This window comes from Geotrypetes seraphini, chromosome 9 (genome assembly GCF_902459505.1).
Source record: "Geotrypetes seraphini chromosome 9, aGeoSer1.1, whole genome shotgun sequence".
Lineage (NCBI taxonomy): Eukaryota > Metazoa > Chordata > Amphibia > Gymnophiona > Dermophiidae > Geotrypetes > Geotrypetes seraphini.
Genome location: NC_047092.1, coordinates 29,963,939 through 29,986,937, shown reverse-complemented (window position 1 = coordinate 29,986,937; position 22,999 = coordinate 29,963,939). Strand labels below are relative to the sequence as shown.

General features: G+C 40.8%; 1 protein-coding gene across 10 annotated transcripts in view; it reads right to left on the bottom strand.

The window, feature by feature from the left end:
• CADPS2 (calcium dependent secretion activator 2) overlaps positions 1-22,999 on the bottom strand; it is a 575,994-nt gene that overhangs the window by 167,085 nt on the left and 385,910 nt on the right. For all 10 annotated transcript variants that reach the window (XM_033958190.1, XM_033958192.1, XM_033958189.1 and 7 more), the window contains one exon: positions 1,902-2,005. In XM_033958190.1, coding sequence (XP_033814081.1) covers positions 1,902-2,005 — 104 coding nt within the window. The remainder of the gene's footprint in view (positions 1-1,901; positions 2,006-22,999) is intronic.

The following is a 22,999-nucleotide window of genomic DNA, read 5'->3' as shown; positions in this document are numbered from 1 at the left end:
GTGAGATGGGTGTAGACGGGGGGGGGGGGAGAGGGCATGCCAAGCCGTTACATGCCAAGCTTTTAGAATACTGTCAGTTCTTTTCTAACTTACGCTCATTAGCTATACAGATAATGTATGACTATCACTGCTTTCCATAAAGCGAGAGAGAATGCTTTCGCTCCAATCTGGTATTATAATGATACACAGCAGAAGGTTCTGATTAGTGCTGCTGAAGATTGGTGTCAGGTCAAAAGCGCGCCGGGACAAAGGCGCGCCCAGACAATTGAACGCAGCATGCGCCGCCGCACCGCTCTAAATTACTGTTTTTAGTGCTCCGACGGGGGGGGGGCCTGGGGGGGGAACCCCCCACTTAATTAATAGACATTGCGCGGCGTTGTGGGGGCGTTGTGGGGGAGGGTTGTAACCCCCACATTTTACTGAAAACTTCACTTTTTCCCTGTTTTTAGGGAAAAAGTTCAGTTTACAGTAAAATGTGGAGGGTTACAACCCCCCAACCCCCCCATAACGCCGGCGCAATGTCTATTAAGTAAACTGGGGGGGTTCCCCAACAAAACCCCCCGTCGGAGCACCTAAAAACTGTAATTTAGAGTGGCGCGGGTTGCGCTCAATTGTCGGCGCACACTTTTGTCTTTTGCGCCGTTGTCTATGAACCCTGAAGATTCAGTGGCCATCACCAAGAGAGGTAATTCTATAACTGAGTCATTTACAAACAGGTGCCCAGGGGGCCCTGGCAGGAGCCTATTCGATAAAGGAACATATGTGCCTACTTCCTTTGTAGAATGCTAGCATTACCGAGTAAATACACACCTATAAATTAAGCACGAGCACATATACCAGCCATAGGGTGGGGTGCGGGCACTTAATTGCAACGATACGTGTGTAATTTATAGTAGTTACACAAGTGTGAGACTCTGCCTATGTTCCACTTGCACTCCTCTTACGCAGTGCAGCTGGACAGGGCACAAGGGAGACGGGGTGCAAAAAAAATAGCTTCCCATCCGTAATCTCCCCTCTGGTGACCAGGGTTGGGACATGTCACACCGGGTACGATTCTGGATCGGGATGTCCCTACACCCAGGGCTCAAGGATCTCTCATACGAAGAGAGGCTGAATAAATGGCGTTCTCGAGGAACGTAGGGAGAGGGGAGACATGATTGAGACATTTAAGTATATCACCGGTCGTATCGAGGAGGAAGATGATATTTTCTTTCTTAAAGGACCCTCGGCCACAAGGAGGCATCCGCTAAGAATCGGGGGCGGGAAATTTCATGGCGATTTCAGGAAGTATTTCTTCACCGAAAGAGTGGTTGATCATTGGAATAGACTTCCTGTGCAGGTGGTCAAGGCCAGCAGCGTGCCAGATTTTACGAATAAATGGGATGCGCATGTGGGATCTCTAAGAGGGTAATAGTGGGGGGAGAGTCATCAGAATAGGCAGACTTGATGAGATATAGGATATCTGGGAGAATAAATTTAGGGAAGGGGATCTTTAGTGTGGGCAGACTAGATGGGCTATGGCCCTTTTCTGCCGTCATTTTTTTCTATGTTTCTATCTGAAAATACATGCTATGTTAGATATATGCACATTTACAGAATAGAGCTTAGGTGGATTTTCAGCCTATAAGCATGTATGTGCACATATATATATATGGGTCTATGACATTATTCTAATGAGTTACGTGTGCAATCGACATGTTAACTGTATGCAAAGACTTTACAGAATTACCAACTAAACGTACAAGTGCCTTTGAATATCTGTCCCCCGAAAGTTCGTTTCGCTGTGAATTTGGGCCACTTCAAACACATCCAAAAACTCAGGCAAGAATGCTCCCCGACTGCACATCATGGAGAATCTGGCTTGGGAATGACAAGTGACCCATTAGCCTAATAGTTCTTACCTCTGAATGGTGCTCTTCATTCTGCTGCAATACTTCCATGCAGAGTTCAGCTAAATGAAGAATGTCTTCCAACTTTTTAGCGGGAGTTGCTTGGCTCAAGATCTCTTGAGAAGAAAAAAAAAAAATATATATATATATATATATAAATTGTTTCATCCAGAAATATTAAATAACATAGGAGTCAGCTCTATGGGTGCTTGAGCACCCCCAATATTGAGTAAACCTTTTGGCTGTGTCTAAGGAGGGGTAATTTCCATTGAGTTTAGCACCTCCAATCATTTTGAAAAGTTGGCTCCAATGTCATAGAATATAGGGTAGAGTCAAGACAGTGAGCCTAAATTTAGGAGCTGGAATACAACATGCAATGCACAGATTCTATAACGACAATTATGCATACAATTGCCATTACAGAATGCTAGCGTAAGCCAGTATATATGCGCCTACCTTTACGCACGAGCAGTTATGCCATGTCAAAAGCTGGTGTAGGTGCTTGTGCCGAACTGCAGGCAGTTACAAGGGGCCGCTGAAAAGTTCTCAGCCCAACCAAGAAGAGAATGATGTGGAGCCATGAGACTTACACGTTATTCCATACTTTTCTTATTTATTTATTCAATTTTCTATACCCTCCTCCCAGTGGAGCTCAGATCGGTTTACATTTAGGTACTCAAAACATTTTTCCCTGTCTGTCCTGGCGGGCTCACAATCTATCTAATGCACCTGGGGCAATGGTAGGATTAAGTGACTTCCCAGGGTCACAAGGAGCAGTGTGGGTTTGAACCCACGACCGCAGGGTGCTGGGGCTGTAGCTTTAAACCAATGCGCCACACTCTCCCACTTCTTGACACTTTTCATTTCAATGAGGCAAATGCATCTAGCACATGGACACAAGTATAGGGAAACCATGCCATTGTGACATCACCAATGGGATTGGCACTTCGGCAATGGTGGAATGAGGCATTATGACATCACAATACGAGGGGCTGCTGAAAAGTTCTCAGCCCAGTCAAGGAGAGAATGATGTACCGCCATGAAACTTACAAGTTATTACATTATTCTACATTTTTCTGGACACTTCGTTTCACTGATGTGAAATGAAACAACAAGTGTCAAGAAAAGTGTGGAATAACTTCTAAGTTTTATGGTTCCACATCATTCTCTTCTTGGTTGGGCTGAGAACTTTTCAGGGGCCCCTCGCAAATGCATAAATGCAAGTAACTGATAGGCACGCCCCTAACCCCCTCCCCCCTCCCAGTTGGTGTTTCAACAGGATTTGTGCATGAATGCTCTACTGTAGAACAGGGATTCCCAACCCTGTCCTGGAGGACCACCAGCCAGTCAGGTTTTCAGGATAGCCCTAATGAATATGCATGGAGCAGATTTACATGTCTGTCACCTCCATTATATGCAACTCTCTCTCATGCATGTTCATTAGGGTTATTCTGAAAACCCGACTGGCTGGTGGTCCCTCCAGGACAGGGTTGGGAATCACTGCTGTAGAATGCAGTCTAAGGGCAGTTGTATGCATAACTGATAACAGATGCCAATTAAGACCATTTTAGCCTTTTTTTTCCTCATTAACACCAATTATCAGTTTGCTATTAAATTAATTTATGCATGCAACTGACTTTATTATGTGCTTTGGGCATGCAATTTTCTGCACTAAGTATAGTTGGATGTGCATGTTTATAGAACCCGAGGGATGGTTACCAGTAGTATTAAAATATAGAATGTGTTATCATTTAACTAGAATGGTATTAAATAGAAATTTTTTGTTGGATTAACACCACATTTTTTTAATTAGCTTTTGAATGAAACACCTTCTTTTTCAGGTCAGAAATACAGAATGGTGCAATTCTATATTTTTATCTTGCACCAGAATTTTGAACTTTAAGGTATGACTGAACAGGTTACTAGATAACTAAAACAGTACAACAGCAGGAGCAATAGCCTACTCTAGTCCAGGGGTGCCTACACTTTTTGGGCTTGCGAGCTACTTTTAAAATGACCAAATCAAAATGATCTACCAACAAAAAACAAAACAAAAAAAAAACAAAAAAAAACACAAAGCGCACTGTACACAGAGAAAATGTCAATTATCATTCCTATTCCGGGGTTTTTTCAAAGAGGTCAAGGCAGATGACTCTATGCACTGTCACCTAAGTAACAACCATACAAAAATAGACAACTACACCCCCCTCCCTTTTTAACTAAACCACAATAGCAGTTTTTAGCGCAGAGAGCTGCGCTGAATGCCCAGCGCTGCTCTCACTTCCTGTGCTAAAAACCGCTATTGTGGTTTAGTAAAAGGGGGCCATAGTGCAAAATATAGACAGCAGATATAAAATTCAGACACATTTTGATCATTAAATTTAAAATAAAATCATTTTTCCTACCTTTGCTGTCTGGTGATTTCATGAGTCTCTGGTTGCACTTTCTTCTTCTGACAGTGCATCCAATCTTTCTTCCCTTCTTTCAGCCTGCATGCTTTCTCTCCTCAAGACCTCATTCCCTCCCCCAACTTTTTCTTCCTCTATCCCTGCCCTTTCTTTCTCCCTGCCTCCCTTTCTTTTTTCTCTCTTTATGCCCCCTTTCTTTTTTTCTGTTTCCCTTCTTTCCTTCTGTCTCCCTGCCTGCCCCCTTTCTTTCTCCCTGCCCTCCCCAAGCACTGCCACTGCCATCGGGGAACAGGCCCCCAAAGCCGCCACCGCCCCAAGCTCTCCCTGCTTCCCTGCATCGGGCCGATCAACATTCCTCTCCCCGACGTCAATTCTGCCGTCGGAGAGGAAGTTCCGGCCCAGCCAGGCAGCGATTGGCTGGCCTGAACTTTCTCTCCGATGGCAGAATTGACGTCGGGGAGAGGAAGGCTGATCGGCCCGGTAGATCACCAAGGCAAAGTGAGTCTATCACAGAGCCAGCGATGGGCTCCGCGATCGACTCACTTTGCCTTGGCGATCTACCGGTCGATCGCGATCAACCTATTGGGCACCCCTGCTCTAGTCAATAGGCTAAGGAAACCCATGCCACAAATATTTCTTTGACAAAGAAACTTCTGGTTATCCCTCGACTCACTTGTGATTAAACAGACAAGAACTAGAAACATAGAAACACGATAGCAGATAAAGGCCAAATTGACCATCCAGTCTGCCCATCCACTATTTCCTTCTCTCCCTATGAGATCCTACGTGCCCGTACCATACACTCTTGAATTTAGACACAGTTGTTGTCTCCACCACCTCTACAGGGAGACTATTCCATGCATCTACCACCCTTTCTCTAAAAAAGTATTTCCTTAGATTACTCCTGAGCCTATCATCTCTCACAACTATTAATAATTTCTATAGTGCTGCCAGATGTGTGCAGCATTGTACATTAAACAGGTAAGAGACAATCCCTGCTTGATAGAGCTTACAATCTAATCAAAACAGACAAATGGAACAAATAAGGGTTAGGGAATTTGTCACAGAGGAATCAGCCATTAAGTTGGTAAGAGTTAGACGTTAAAAGCAGCCTTGAAAAATGGTCTTTTGGCCTAGATTTGAACACTACTAGAGACAGAGCTGGACGTACTGACTCAGATAGTCTGTTCCAGGCACAAGGTGCAGCAAGCCAGAAGGGATGGAGCCTGAAGTTGGCAGTAGAGAAGGGTATAGATAAGAAACACTTACCTGATGAATGGAGCTCCCAGGGAAGAGTATAGGGAGAGATACAGAGGAGCTGCAGAGTGAATGCACTTGTAAGTCAATAAGAGGAGCTTGAACTGTATGTTGAAATGGATAGGGAGCCAACTGAATGACTAGAGGAGAGGGGTAATGTGAGCATAGTGACACTGACAGAATATACAGTAAGTGTTGCAGCAAAATTTTGAACGGATTGAAGAAAAGAGATGGTTTAGTGCAGGGGTGTCAAAGTCCCTCCTCGAGGGCCGGAATCCAGTCGGGTTTTCTGGATTTCCCCAATGAATATGCATTGAAAGCAGTGCATGCAAATAGATCTCATGCAGATTCATTGGGGAAATCCTGAAAACCCGACTGGATTCTGGCCCTCGAGGACCGACTTTGACACCTGTGGTTTAGTGGAAGACCTGTGAGAAGCAAGTTGCAGTAATCTAGGTGAGAGGTGATAAGGGTGTGGATAAGGGTTCTGGTAGTGTGCTCAGAAAGGAAAGGTTGGATTTTGCTGATATTATAGAAGAAGAAGAAGAAAAAAAAACAGACTTTAGGGGTCTGTTGGATTTGTGCAGAGAAAGAGAGGAGTCAAAGATGAACCCAAGGTTGTGAGCTGATGAGACAGGTAGGATGAGAATATTATCCACATAAACAGAGAATGGGGGGAAGAGGAGAGGTGGGTTTAGGTGGAAAGAGAAGAAGCTCAGTCTGGCCACGTTCAGTTTTAAATGGAGGTGAGACATCTAGGCAGCAATGTCAGACAGGTAGACTGAGACTTGGAAATTTCGGGAGTTGACAGACAGATCTGGGAGTCATCAGCATAAAGGTGATACTGAAAACCACGGGAGGAGATCGGACCACCAAGGGAATGAATACAGATGGAAAAAAGAGGAGGTCCCAAGACATAGAAACATGATGGCAGATAAAGGCCAAATGGACCATCTCAGACAGAGCTCTGAGGTACGTTGACCTATAATGGGATAGAAATGGAGGAGGATCCACCAGAACATACGGGAGAGATAAGAAAACCAAGAAAAAACAGAGCCCTGAAATCTAAGTGAGGACAGCGTATCAAGGAGTAGGAGGTGATCAACAGCGTCATCCTATGCCCTCTCATTTAAGAGTTTTCCTTCATTTGAAAAAGGCTCACCTACTGTACATTAATGCCATGGAGATATTTAAATGCCTATCATATCCCCTTTCTCCTGCTTTTCTTCCACAATATATATATATATTTAGGTCTCAAATCTGTCCCTATACGCTTTATAACAAAGACCACTAACCAATTTTGTAGCAGCCCTTTGGACTGACTCCATCTTATTTATGTTATTGTTAACCAATGTTAAAAATCTATAAACCTTCAGAAGAACAAAAAGAAAGCATTAGTGGAAATGCTAAGCTTTATCTTGTGGGATAAAAAGGTGAAAATTCCTGAGATGTTATTACATGAATAGGATGCTCAGAAATATACATTCAAGATTTCTCTAACATTTGAAGAAACAGGCCAACAGGGACAAGGGGTTATTTACACTATTCATTTACAAAGCAGAGCCTTTCACAGGCATCATGGCAGAGTTACAAAGTAGCTAACAAGCAGGTACAAATCAGTCATACGTAACAGAATGCTTAAAGAATGAGAAATGACCTCATCGTCTCCTTGTCTCGTTGGAACTTTTTACTCTTAATTCATGATTCTGATAAGTAGCAGCTTGTTGAATCTACACAGATTATCCACTCTTGCCCCCACATTGTTTAATATTTCCATTGCAACCCCTAAAATAGAAAACTTTTGTCTTTTACCAATCAGTGAACAAATTAAAGCTTGGTCCACAGCTACGGAAGACTTAATGGAAAAATTAGCCCAATTATGTACAAAAACTATTAGTCATAAGAAAAGAAGAAACCCTTGGTACACAGAAGAACTTAATCTAATTAAAAAACAACTTAGGGCATTAGAATGGAAATGGAGAAGAAACAAATCACAAGAGAATTTGAAAAGATATAAAGATCAATTATCATATTATAAAACCAAAATAAATTTAGCAAAAACATCCTTCTACTCTAAAAAGATTGAAAACGCTAAAAACTCTTCTGCCCTTTTCGCTATTTTTAAAAATCTTACAGTTCCAAAAAGAATAGAAAACCCAGAATTAGTAGACAAACCAAAAGCACAAACCCTAGCAAATTACTTTGTAAACAAAATTCATAAAATTAGAGATAGCATTTACCCAAAAAATAACTATAATGTAGATTTGGAACCAACTCCAACTTTACCCATTACCAAATGTACCACTTTTCAAATACCTTCTTTAGAGGTCCTCAAACAATTGCTACAAAGTATCAAAATCAAAGGTGCAGTCTCTCACTCAATTTCTCACTAAGTTAATAGAAAAAGTTGTTTTCAACCATATAAGCAATTTCATTGAAAAAACTCACACACTACATCCCAACCAGACAGGCTTTAGAGCCAACTATTCAACAGAATATTCAATGATAGGTCTTACAACCAACATTTAATATTATTTAGATCATCATAAATTGGTCCTTTTGATTTCCCTTGACCTATCGGCAGCATTTGATACCATCGATCACCATCTACTCCTTAATAGACTATCTGCAATTGGTATTTCGGACCAAGTCTTAAATTGGTTTAAGTCATATTTTCAGGACAGGTCATCTAAAGTTATTTTCAATGATACATCATAAAGTAATTATATAAATTCATATGGTATCCCTCAAGGTTCAAGCCTGTCTCCTCTCTTATTCAATATCTTCCTTGCTCCACTTCTCACATTAAACCAATCTATAGGATTTTCTGTTTATGCTTACGCTGATGATATCCAGCTTTTACATCCAGTAAATACTGCGGATCCTAATGAGATAACGAACATAAATAATAAGTTAAAACAAATTAGTCAATGGTTAAAAGACAATATGCTAGCCCTGAATCCATCTAAATCTTCAATAATGTTCTTTGCCATGGAAAAAAGACATCTCATTTGCAGCACAAATTTTTTTGGACAACTTTCCACTACAACAAGTAACGACGACTAAAATATTAGGAATACTATTGGACCGCGAGCTATCCTACCATGATCAGATCAGTTCTGTAGTTAAAAATTGTTTTTATAAATTACGTCTTATTAGATCTTTAGCCAAAGTTTTAGAACCTAAAGCCCTTAATGTCTTAATGCATTCTTTGATAATCTCTAGGCTGGATTACTGTAACACACTATACCAAGGTATAACACAGAAAGAAATACGAAGATTACAAATCATACAAAACACAGCAATAAAAATTATTACTAATTCTAAAAAATACGTTCATGTCACTCCTCTTTTGCAAGAAGCACACTGGCTACCGATTTCACACAGAATAATATATAAAATCGCATTGTTAACATTCAAAATTCAGAAAACCAATACACCTATATTCTTATATCAATATTTAATACCATATTCCCCAGCTATATCTCTTAGATCAGTTGATCAATATTTGCTGACCATTCCATCATTGAAAGTAATTGGCACTAGAAGAACCACAACTTTTTCTATCTTGGGACCCCAGCTTTGGAACAAACTTCCTACTTTTCTGCGCGCTGAAACTTCCTTAAAAAAATTTAAAAGTAATCTAAAAAGCCATCTATATAAAGATGCATATGAAGCTTAGATCAGACAATCTTTCTTGATTTTTTTCTATTCTCATTTAGATTAAGCCTTTTTTTATTAAAAAAAACAAACAAACAATTACTTTTAGACCAAGTTTCACCAAAAATCTTTTAATACCCCTCCTGATGTTGTTCTTCCCTAAATGTTTTTCTCTTTGGATTTTTTATTTTTAATCAAATGTAATTTATCCTTGTATTCCTTATGTATTTTTAAATAATTATGAATAAGATTGTACGTTTATTGTTTTAAATGGTTTTTATTTGTCCCCCCAAATTATTATTGTTATACGCATTGAAATTACTTGATATTGTGTTCAAATCAAAACTTTAATAAACTTGAAACTAATTACCCTAATTTTAGTCTCAGGGCTGCAGCCTTTATTGCTATGCAGACAATATTCAGATTATCCAATAGCCTTTCTTCTAACACTAGGGATGTGGCCAAGCTTAACTCTGATCTACATCAGGTTTCCTTTTGGCTAAAGGACAACATGCTGTTCTGTATGAAAATATGATGCTATACCAGTGGCGTACCTAGCATATGTGACACCCGGGGCTCCTTATTTTTTGACACCCCCCACATCTATATGAAAAATATGATATTTAGTAACAATCCACATATTGCACAAGAGTGTACCTAGGAAAAGGCAGCATCTTAAACACTGCAGTGAGCTCTAGAACACCAACAAATACATTGTAAAACTAAACAAGCCAGATCCTGCACAGTCAATTGATCCTGTACAGTCGATGCTATCAGAAAGCCATGTCCCTTTCATACACACAGACAGATACACCCTTGCCCAATATGGAATAATCACAAACTAAAAATAGAAATATGTAGACAAAAGTTAAACTGAACCGCCAAGAAACCAGACCCTGCATACAATGCATCACCACAACACCACAGAAACAGTAACACATGTCTTCTAATACTGTGCAAAATATAAAGACAGCAGATGTAAATTTGAAAAAACTGATACATAATTTGTTAATTTACAAATTAACAAATAAAAATAAAACAAATAATGAGAAATAAGAAAATACCATTTTTTTGGACTAATCCCCTTAAGCTTGGTCCCCATCCCCGCAAACCACCTGATTCCATCCACACAAGCCTTGAATTTTTTTATATTGAACTTATTATATTAAAGTATAAAAAGAAATAATATTCTGTACAATTGTCAATTTATAAATCAGCGTCTTCTCCCCACTCTCTCTTCCCCATTTCCCTTCAGCGTCCTCAGCCCACTCTCTCTCCACTTTCCTTCAGCGTATGCACATAAAAATAAGCAAGTAATTTTATATCATTTTCTTTCTATTCATTCACAGAAATTAAAGTCTAAATAATGCCAATCACATAACAAAACATGATTTTACAAAAATAGTTCCCTGCACAGTCAAGCCTGCAAGGATTACTAGATATATTTCAGCAGCTCCCCTCCCTCCCCACCCCCTTACCTTTGTGGCCAAGTCAAAATGATCTACCAACAATAAAATTTTTAAAACACAAAGCACACTGTACGCAGATAAAATGTTAATTATCATTTATATTCCACGGGTTTTCAAAGAGTCAAGGCAGATGACTTTATGCAATGTCACCTCAGTAACAACTATACAAAAATAGACAAATATACCCCCTCCCTTTTTACTAAACCACGATAACGTTTTTTAGCACAGGGAGCCATGCTGAATGCCCCACACTGCTCTTGACACTCATAGGCTCCCTATGCTAAAAACTGCTATTGCGGTTTAGTAAAAGGGGGCCATAGTGCAAAATATAGACAGCATATATAAATTCTTAAAACGGACACATTTTGATCACTAAATTGAAAATAAAATCATTTTTCCTACCTTTGTTTAGTAATTTCATCAGTCTGTTGTTGCACTTTATTCTTCTGACTGTGCATCCAATATTTCTTCCCTTCTTTCAGCCTCCTGTATGCTTCCTCTCCTCCAGACCTCATTCCCTCCCCCAACTTTTTCTTTGTTTCATCCTGTCCCCTTCTTTCTTTTTCTCTCCATGCCCCCTTTCTTTCTGTGTCTGTCTTTCTCTCTCTCTCCGTGCCCCATTTCTTTTTTTTACCTTGCCCCTTCTTTCTTTCTCTCTCCCCATGCCCCCTTTCTTTCTGTCTTTCTCTCTCTTTGAGCCCCATTTCGTTCTTTCGTTTACCCTGCCCCCTTCTTTCTTTCTCTCTCCATGCCCCCTTTCTTTCTCTACGTCTGTCTTTCTCTCTCTCTCTCTCCCCATGCCCCATTTTTTTTCTTTCTTTCTTTGTTTCACCCTGCCCCCTTTCTTTCTTTCTGGATCCCTGTCCCCCCCTTTCTTTTTTTCTGGCTCCCTGTCTCCCCCTCCCCTTTCTTTCTTTCTCCCTGTCCTCCCCCATGCCACCGTCATTGGGAAGCATGCTGCTGCCACCACCACCACCGGGGAAAGGCTGCCACTGGCCATCGGAAACAGGCCAGCACCGAGTTCACCCTGCTTCTCTTCCCCGCGGGCCGACCAACTCTCGCTGCCCGAAGTCAATTCTAATTTCGAGAGGACGTTCCGGCCCAGCCAGGCAGGATTGGCTGTTCTAGAATATACTCTCCAATGTCAGAATTGACGGTCGGACGGCTAGAGTTGGTCGGCTCGCGGGGAAGAAAAGCAGGGAGGGAGAATTCGGCACCGGCTTGTTCCTGATGACGGCAGTAGCAGCCTTTCCCCGGCGGTAGCCTATTCCCCGGTGAGTGGCCAGCTGTGCACCCCGTTAGGCCGTGCACCCGGGGCAGACCTCCCCCCCCCCATTGGTACACTAGATTCCAGGTGTGCTGTGACGATGCTGGGGAGGAGGAGAGGATGTGCCTCTCACGGCTTTCAAGCATGCGAGGACGTCAAGGCGACGCCGCCACGCATGCACATGACATCATCACATCGATGTCCGCGTACTTCTGGATGCCCTCAAGCTGCGGCCACCATAATTGGTGTGCCGCAGCTTCACAAAGTTTTTGAGACACTGCCCTAACCTGCACCTTCTACACCTTCAGTCATGGATTTCATTGGCACATGGTTATAGCCTTTGCACTCAGCCCCTTTAGAACACACTGGTGGCAATTCTATAACAAGGTACCCCTATTTATATGTCCCAGTACTAACAACACTCATGCCTCCACCCATCCCAATTCGGATTCTGTCAACAACACAGCAGAGCTTCTCCTCCTCACTTTGATCACAAAAACCAAACAACTGCTCAGTATAGGATGTCAAGCAATACTCCTCCAATTTGACATCTCAGCAGCCTTTGATTCAGTAGACCACTACCTACTACTAACAAAACTGTCAGAAATCGGCATAACAGGCACAGTGCTAAGATGGTTCTCAGATTTCCTACAAAACAGGGAATACATAGTCAAAATGAACGGAGAGATCCCCAACCTCTGGAGGATCTCCACTCTCCCCCATCCTATTCAACCTCTTCATGAGCTCTCTTGGTAACATCAAATTTGAAGACGAAAGCATATTGTCCTACGAAGATAACATTTTTCTCCTTATTCCCATAACCAACAATCACTCGGACATCACCAACAAAGTCTCACAGAATATTGAAAGAATCCAAATCTGGGCAACTACCAACAAACTAAAATTAAACACAACTATTTAACCAAAGTTCTATATTTCTACATACCTCAACAGACGGCACCAACAAGCATCACTCTTCGATCGGGCAAGACCCTCCCTGTAGAAGAATCCTCCAAAATCCTAAGTTGCATACTGGACTCTACACTTAGCATGGAACCACAAATCTCCAGTCTCCAAAAGAAATCTTTCTACACCTTGAGACAACTAAAATTAATCAGTCCATACTTTCACCAACACCACTTCGCCTTAATTGTACAACTGATGATACTACCACAACTGACTACTGCAACTGCATCTACATGGGAATAAACACCACTCTAATCCACAAAATGCAACTCATCCAAAACACTGCTGTTAGACTAATCTTCAACCTGAGAAAATATGACTCCATTACAACCTTCACCAGGCAACTGCACTGGCTACCCATTCCATCTCGAATAACCTTCAAAACTTCATGCATCATTCATCGCATACTTTACGGAAACTCAGCGGCTCCTCTCATCCAGCTCTTCTCCAAGGCATGGCCTACTTCCCGCAGAGCCCTGAACAGAATACTTTTAAATCTCCCTTCCACAAAAAATCTTCAATACAAACGTGTTTTCCTCTCTATGCTCACCTTTCTAGGAGTAAAAACTTGGAATGACCTTACAGAAATGACCTGAACAGAACCTAACCACACCATATTCCAGAAGAAACTGAAAATTCATCTATTTGACACTTAATCACCTGTATTCTCTCCTTCCCCTCCACCCCTCTCCCTATCCCCCTCCTACCTACCTCTTCTCTTCTCCCTCCCCTCTTCCCCATCCTTGCCCTCTCTATAAGTCGCCTTGAACCTGCCTAGGTATGAGCGATGCAGAAATAGAAGATTAGATTAGATTAGGAAGCACCTTTTCTATAACATCATCTGGGTGCCCAGATTCTCTTATAGAAAAATTAGGCTTACCTAAATTTAGGAAAAATATATCTCTGGGAATAGTACTCTTCTATATAACTTTATACAAAAAAAAATCTCCACTCTACTAATTACACAAAAAAGCTAACCATACAATTCAAAAAAGGAACCTAAATTTAACCCAGGTCAATGGCAGGCATAAATGTGTGCACCTACTGTAAGTACAACATATGTAACTTACTGTATTCTATAGGTTATGTGCATAAAATGGAGACATGCTTATGAGTCTCACATGGCCCACCCATATGTTATGTCCTCTTTACAGCTACGTGCTTTTGAACTTATGCACTATCATATAGAAGATAATGGAGTGCAAAGCACACAAAATCCCAGGTGCCCATTTGTAGAATCACCTTTTATCTGGTTCCTTGTGCATTTTTGGCCCTTCAGTATCTAGCTCAAAGCTCAGTATACTGTGCTCAGTGTTTGCAATTTAGCTCCTGTTCTTATCTGTCAACATTCATCCCTACAGCTTTGTTCCTTACTTCACTGCCAAATTATACCTTGTAGCTTAGACCTTGTTGCCCCACTAACACGATGAACCTCTAGCTAAGTTTGTGGCCTTGGTTTTCTATTTAAGATAACTCTTGAGCTGTCATTAACGCAGCCATGCTAGTTCTCACTATTAGCTACTCCTCCACCTCACCTCCTTGCATTAAGCAGCTAGCATGGATTTTTCCCCATGCTGGCAATTTTTTTTTTTTTTGTTTGAAATAATTTTTATTAAGCTGAAATACCTAAGGGGGCCCGGAACGCTCAACTGCAGGAAATACAGTTCAAATTGTTACATTGTACTTATTTTACCAGGGACCGGGGGGTACGGACGGGTCTCTGGGACTCGGATATCTGTGTTAAATGTCAGCCTATGAAAGGCACCCTTTTGCATATGTTCACAGAGTGTCCGATATTGGGTACTTATTGGAATGGGTTTCCTGGCCCGCATAGTGGGTGTGCCCTTTCAGTGGCCTTATTTACTCCTTGTGTTGGGCTGTGAGGGGGAGGTGCTAGATCAGGGCTTGGGTTTGGAGCACTGGCGTTTTCTGTACACTGCTCTGTTGGTGGCCAAGTGTGGGGTGCTCTGCATGTGGATGGATGTCAGTGCGCCTGAGGTGTTAGGATGGAAGCGATCCCTGGCTGGCAATTTTAACGTGATTTAGACATTAGTGTAAGCCTACACTAACATTTAACACATGACAAAACCTGCTTAGTAAAAGGGTCCCTTTATTTTGCTATTTAAAAAAAAATTAAAATTAGTCACTAGAGTAAAATGTTTAGTGCTTCTTTGCTTGCAAGAGGCATCCATATTTCACTGAGATTTACTGGTCCCTGGATTATCTAATTGTGGGCATTCTTATTTTATGACCGTATAATTCTCCAGAAACCTTACAGTGTGAATAAGATCATAACATGAAACAATTATCAAAAGTAAATGCCACCTTATAGAATGCCTTAAGAAAAAGCAGTAAATGATTTTTCATTAGAATAAAGGTCAGATAAAGATCAAAAATGATAGAGGGAGAACAAAATGGCAGCTTCATGATTTACCATTTCAAATGACAATTTACAGTAATAAAAAAAGTGTGATAACAGCAGGTACATTTTGGTTGAATTTGAGAGATGTCACTTATAATGAGAAATTGCTCAGAGGCATTAACCCTCTCATTAAACTATAAGCAAGGTCACCAGAACTGCTCCAGAGAGCAAAATATGCCATTTTCAGTCCAAAAAAAAATATGCAAAAAAAAAAAAAAAAAAATTAAATTAAGTTTAGGTAGGTGGAATTAAAATGATCAAAGGATAGCTAATGAGGTTTTATTCATGACTGCAGTCTACAGTTTTCAATAAGGATTACTTATCATAACTATGGTGAATTGTACATCTTCTCTTAGACCTCTCAAGAAAAATGCATAAAGGGGAATACAAGTGACCGCTAAAAAGTTCTCAGCGCAACCAGAATTTTAGACATGTTGAGAGCTGGTTATACTAGTATTCTATAATGGAACCTAAGTACTTAGATTCCTTTAGAGCAGGGGTGTCCAACCTGTGGCCCCGTGAAGTATTTGTGCAGCCCCGGTCAAGGGCGATGCAGTGTTTTCCTCTGCTGCCCCCGGGTGTTTACCGTCTTGCCATCTCCCTCCTCTGTCTTGCTGCAGCGTTTGTGTGGCCTCAGGAAACATTTTTTTTGGCCAATGCGGCCCAGGGAAGCCAAAAGGGTGGACACCCCTGCTTTAGAGAATATGCTTCTAATGGAGGCATCCAGTTCTAGGATTGCTCCTATAGTGGCTTAAAACACATGGTCAGTGGGGTAACTATCCACTAGTCACTGGTGAATGCATGACTTTGAATATCAGGTTGAATATTGTTATGTCATAATCTCTGTTAAACCCCCCCCCACACACACACAAAAAACAGATGACTGCAAAAACTTGATTTATGAAAAATATAAACTTTGCTCCTGTAAAATCTTGGTTGCATTGATAAGCTTCTACAATTACACAAAGCAAGCAATCAAGATCCTCTGGGAAAGTACTTAGAATGTAACTCAATGGAGACACTGTAAAAATGAAAGCACCTGGGTGTTGTACCTGGCAACAACGCAGCTCATAAGGATTTACACAGCATTTGGAGTTTGCAGTTTATCTCTAAGGAATCTTTTGTATAATTTTCTCCTACAAGTTCTATTATTAGCAAGCTATGTACTTGATCTACAAGCAAAAAAAAAAAATCCACAGGTCAATAATTGGGGGGAAAAAAAACCTTCGTTTTAACAGTTGCACGTCTCTCTAGCTGCAAAGTGTGAGGGTAATGCTATAAATGCTGTGCTTCCCTTACACAGCAAATAAAGGAAATTATATTTTGAAAGATATAAATCCACGTTGTGATGGAGCAAAGGGTGGGGGTGTAGTCTTGTGGTTTGACAAACAGGATGAGAATCAGAGAAACCAGGGTTCAAATCCCAGCAATGCTCCTTTTGACTTTGGACAGGTCACTTAAGATGCCAGAGAAATACCTAATTTGTAATCAAATTCATAGGCGTCAGAATGGGGGTGGCCACAGGGGGCCATGGCCTCCCCAAAAATTGCCAATGCTTCGGTTCCTCCTCTTCCTTCCTTCCTCCCTCCCCCCCAGCGGGCCCCTGCGGCACCATCAGCTCCGGACTTCCCCCCACCTGCCTGCCCCCACCCCGGATCGCTATTATTTTAAATGTTCCAGCAGCCGCGGCACAACATCCACCAGATGAGATTTCTGTCGTTGGCCTGCCCCGGAACTCTTTATGCAGCAGCGAATTCCTATTCCCGCCTAGGCGGGCGGCTGCTGCTGCTGCATGAAGAGTTCCGGGGCAGGACGACAGCAGAAGTCTCCTCTGGTGGATTCAGCGCCGTGCCTGCCATACATTTAAAAACAATAGCGATCCGGGGGAGGGCAGGTGTGGGGAAGTCTGGAGCAGCAGGGCCGGCGTTAGGGAGGGTGTGTGTGAACAGGGCAGTTATGCGTGCTAATCCAACATTGCCTTCAACACTGACAATGAAACTGCAGCCTGCGGCCTCCCTCCCTGTATTCCTTGCGTTTCGTTCCACCCCAGTGAGGCAACTTCCTTTTTCAGCCTGAACTGACCGCGGCACAAGGAATGTGGGGAGGGAGGCCACAGGCTGTGTTTCAGAATCATTGCTGCAGCCGGCTTTCCCCTTTACCAAAAACGTGAGCAGAGGTGAAGGGAGAGAGGACATGCCAGACCAGGAAGCCCACAGAACTAGTTTTTTTTTTTTTTTTAAGTAGAATGGGTTGCAAAGATGTGCCAGGTGGGGAGTGAAGGGGAAGGACTTATAGGGCTAGAAACATGGGAAACTAGTGGGCAATGGTCTGGAGGGATAGAAAAAGAGAGTAGTTGGAGGTGGGGTGCTGTGAAGTAAAGGGGAATGAGATACTTGAAGGGAAGATGGAAAGAGAAAGGCAGAGAAGGTGGACCTGGGGGTGGTGTAGAGGGAGATGTATAGAATAGGAGGATAGGATAGTTGGAAAGGGAGAGATATGGCATGGGAGGGCAGGTTGGAAGGCAGGGAAGGACATATGTTGCATGGGCTGGGAGGGGGTTGGAAGGACAGATTCTGCACTGGCTGGGGGGAGACAGGGAAGGACAGAGGTTGCACAGGCTGGGAGGGGGTTGGGATGCTGGGAAGTGAGGGAAAGAGAGATGCTGCCAGTGGGGAAGGGAAGAGAAAAAGAAAAAGAAAATTGTTATGCATAGGTGCATGGAGTGGGAGGGAAAGAGAGATGGGGAAAGGAAGAAGAGGGAGAATTGTTAGACATGATAGTGGTGGGGAGGAGGGAAAGAAAAATATTACACTGGGAGGGATGACTCAAAGAAGTGAGAAATGTCAAATTCTGGAGAAGGGTGATGGAAGGACAGAGTTGTCAGACAACTGGAAGGGAAAATTGAGATGCCAGACCAGATAAAGGAAGAAGAAAGAGATACCAGACTATGGGAAGGAGAGGAGAGAGATATTAGACCATGGGAAAAGGGAGGGAAGGAGAGAGATGCCAGACAATGAGCGAGGAAAAAGATGCCAGAACATATAAGGGTATAAGAGGGAAGACTGATGTCAGACCACTGGAGAGAGAGGGAGAAGATGGTGCACAGGGATGGAGGGGAAGGGGGAAGAGAGAGGGAGGAGATGGTGCACAGCAATAAGTGTGGCAGGGAGGAGAGACAGAAGAAATGCTTTTTATGGAAAAGATGGGAATAGGGGAGAAGAAAGAGAGAGAAGATGATACACATGGATAGATGGGAAGGGAAGACACGGAAAAGTAGATTTTGAGAAGAAAGCAGAAAAATGTAAGAAAGTTGAATGTTAAAAGTTAACACCAAAGATGAATGTAGGGCAGAAAGTGAAGAAGGAGAGAAAAACAGCAAATGGATAAGAAGGCCATGGAAACGCAAGAACACAGACAAAAAGAAGTGGGAAAAGATGATTGGATCACCAGACAACAACAAAGATAGGGAATATGATTTTATTTTCAATTTACTGAATGAAATGTGTCAGTTTTGGAGAATTTATATCTGATGTCTATATTTTGCACTGTTCTCCAATGTTTTACCCAACCTCCAAAATATCCAACGTTCCCCTCCGTAGAATTACAAATTGTTAAACATACTCTCATATATTTCAAATGTAATAAAATGTGGCCTCAAGTATACCTTCTCCACCCTTAGTAGTGTTCAATATTGGTGGGAATACCGGTGTTTTCATTCCTCATTGGCTCACATTCTTTTTTTGAAATTATTTAAGTAAACTTTTTAAAAAACTTTTAAACTTTTTTATCCACTGTCTCTTTTTAGAAGTTTCCTTGAGATTATTCTATTTAAAAGTGTTCAAATAAATGACATACTTAGCTTATCGTGCTATTGGGTTACATGATAAGCTAAGCATATAACTTGTCAGGCTTAAGTGTCCTCTTTTGCATATGCAGACAGAGGTCACAGTGAATGTCCCAATGGTCAGGACTAGAAACTAAGCACACCAATTTTAGAGGTCAGAGCCTGAAATGGTCTGATTACAATGAGTATATTTCTTGAAGTCGTTTAGTACCTTCTGACATGGAGAGAAAAATGGCCGACATGATGTCAAAAGTATCATGGCTCAGGGAGCTCCAGTACAAAAAAATAAATACTGAAAACCATCAATGCTCCCTGGAGTGAATAAAGTCTCGAAGTGGCCCGAAGGCCAAAAAAAAAATAAAAATATATGAAGAAAATTTAACCAAATTTGAGGGAATGACTGAAAAACTAAAGAATTAAGAAGAAAACTACAATAAAATTAAACAGAAAGGCACAAAAATATATCTACGTTCGACATGCTGAGGAGAAAGCAAAGACAACATTTCTCAGTTGTAGAAAACTAAGAACTGATGGTCCCGCAAGCCACTGGTCAGTTAGGATGTCACCAGCATGCAAGCAGTATGAGCACTGCCTAGAGATTTAAAGTGATAAGTTTACTTTGCATTGTCCTTACCAGGTTCAGTGAGAATATTATGCCTGCCTGTCCTCAGAAAGCATGAAGTTATAAAAATAGTACATTTAAAACAAATAGTAGAAAATATTTTTTCATGTAAAACATATTTAAGTGCTGGAACTTGTTACTGGTAGATGTTGCACTCATAAAAGCAGCTGGTGTAGCTGGGTGAAAAAAAAAAAAAAAAAAAGATTTGGACAAGTTCCTGGAAGAAAAGTCCATACGCTATTAAGGAAGACCTGAGGAATCTTGCTACTTTTTGGGATCCTGTCAGTACTTGCGACTTGGATTGGCCACTGTCACCAGAAGGATGTTCGGCGATTCTGACTTAATACGCTAATTCTTATGTTCTAACGTAGGTGTAATTTGTCCCAAGCTACTAGTGAAAAGGCAGGAGCTAACTTCAAATAAATAAATTTGGGCCCTTCTGTGGACTCACCTCTGCAGGTAAGTTTTTTGGGGAAAAAGGGAAGATGATATGTTTGACTATGAAAAGTGGTTTGGGTGGGGAAGGACCAAGAAATTTTATTGCTTACCTAATTCTACCTACTTTGCTTTCCTTGGCCATATATATCATAAACCCCACTTGATCTGACATTAAAGATGACCAACTCTTATCCCATGCTTTCTTAAATTCTGTTACTGTTTTTGTCTTCACTCCCACTATTAGGAGACTGTTCCTTTATATCCAAAACTCTTCATGGAAAAGTAGGTATAATCACCAAATATGGCACAGTAAAAATCAAAATAATGAAATAAGCATACTAAAAACAAAAAAGTGGGTTATACAGATCCAAAAATGATATCCAATATTATGATAAATAAATCAACTGAGTTGCAGCAGATGCTGTGTGTGCAGATATTTATATATTTGCATATCTTATTGGGTTTTTAAAAATAAATTTGTAAGAAAGAAAATGCGTAAATCGTACTGGATACTTTTTCTGAAATGGGCTATCACAAATTTTCAAATTGGAATGAATTACAATCTGTTCTCGTTACTCATGGTAGTATGGTTCCCGAAAATGTTCACAACCACGAAATTGTGAATAACTAAATGCTGAGTCTATGGGAAAATAGAGGTTAGGACCTAGCAGTACATGTTGTGCCTCAAAACCACAGAAAGTGAAGAATAGATCCTATTGGGAAAAAAGAGTTAGGTTCTTGCATGGGACAGCACTCAAAGTACCTGTAATTTACTCTCCAGATGCCTGTGGGCCATATCTGGAAGCAAAGCCTGACTGCAAAGTGAAAGTGAAAGTGAAAGCAAAGAAAGCTGTTTTTAAAGATCCATTCTGTGAATATGCAAATACAGCTGCACAAATGGGGAACATTGATAGCAATTGATGCAACTGCGGCTATGTGAAATCATGCATCAGGAACATGTGAATAAAGAGAACAGATTATACATGAATATGTTTGCACATGTTCCTCTTCATGCTCACATTTTCTGGGTTATTTTAGGTGTGGATGTTCAATAGTAAGTATAAGAATAGACTGCACCCATGAAAATGCCTCTGCTCAGTTTGGGCAATTTTATAAGAGTCCATTTCTGCATATAAAAAAGCACCACTTTACATGTAGAAATGCTTTTTTGTTGCTATGATAAAAATCCCAAGCATAATGGTCTCATGGTTTTTGCATATCACTTCAAGTTCACCAGAATTCATATTTATACTTTTAATGAGAACTGTTAATTCACAGTGGAAGCTTTACCACTTTGTATACTACACTGATTGACAATTCACACACATATATGAGAGGGCAAGTGATCTGGAAAGATGCAGTGCCCCCAAAATGCTAATTTAAGGGTACTGTTGCTATAGCCAAAATGTAGACATTAAGGCGGAAATATGTTAAGTCAAATCAGGTAGATAATGGCTTTTATAAAGCTGCATGCCCATATATGCACATAAGTACATATGCTGGAAACTCAGTGACTACTTGTATGCGGATAGCAAAGGTTGAATCAGGTGGAGCAGGACTGGGCTTGTGATATACATGCATATTTTAAAAAAATATGAACAGGTACATGCACAGAATACATTCACATATTTTTTGCAATCTTCAGGTGTAAATCTGTGCATTATTGGGGCTTGTAGGTTCCATTTTGCCTTAATAAAATAACCACCTTTTTTTGTTACTTTGACATAGGCTCTGTCTAATATAATTGCCTCCCCCCACTCCAAAGTGTAAATTTAACACAATGAAAACCACACTACATCCATGCATACAGGTATATGTAATCACCTGTTTCCTTTTCGGCAGAAGCTAAAATTGAAGGAAAGAGATTAAAGGGGGAAAAATAAATAAAGTAAACAAAAGATGACATACAGATGCAAGACATTAATTTTCTGAAGGTTTATTGACAAAACTGTATGATCACGTTTAATCACTAGTCAAAGAGAAATAGCACAGTGGACAAAAACTAGCATATGAAAATGTTAAAATCTGATTGTTTTTTTTAAGGAAAAACATAGTTAACGCAGCAGATGATGGCAGATAAAGACTTGAATGGTCTGGTCCATCCAGTCAGCCCAAGAAGATAAAACTCATAGCATAAGTAAGATGCTATACATACTTGACCTTGATTTGTCCTTGCCATTTTGAGGGCACAGACGGTAGAAGTCTGCCCAGCTCTATCCTTATTGTCCAGCTACTGAAAGTTTCATTGAAGCTCAACTTCAGCCCTTCCAAACCTCTCTAGCCATAATTGGGGCACAGACCTTAGACGTCCACCCAACATTAGCCTGTCTAGCACGGATAAGCCAGTGCTGAGCTGACACAACATGCTGTCAGAAAATGACCATCTTAGTCATTTTTTACCTGCGAGTCTTGCAAGTACCTTATCTAGCTGTGAAAGCAAGAGACACCTCAAATGACAATTTGGTCCTATCAATTATACTGTCAGTTAGGTTTATTTACAAGAAGGATAAAGGATTCTTAAGTCCTGTTTTTTCTAAATTTTAAATACATCTCTCTCTCTCTATATATATATCTAGATAAGGTACTTTATAATTTTATTTTTAGTATAAAAAATAATTGTGTAAAGGCCTTTATGAAAGGCAATATGCTTTTGTTTTATTTGAGAGACAAGCTGGTTTAAACACTTCCAGCCACAAAAATTAAGGTGAATACTGTATTTGTAAGCAAAAAAAAGAGTAAAAATAATATTTGTTATCT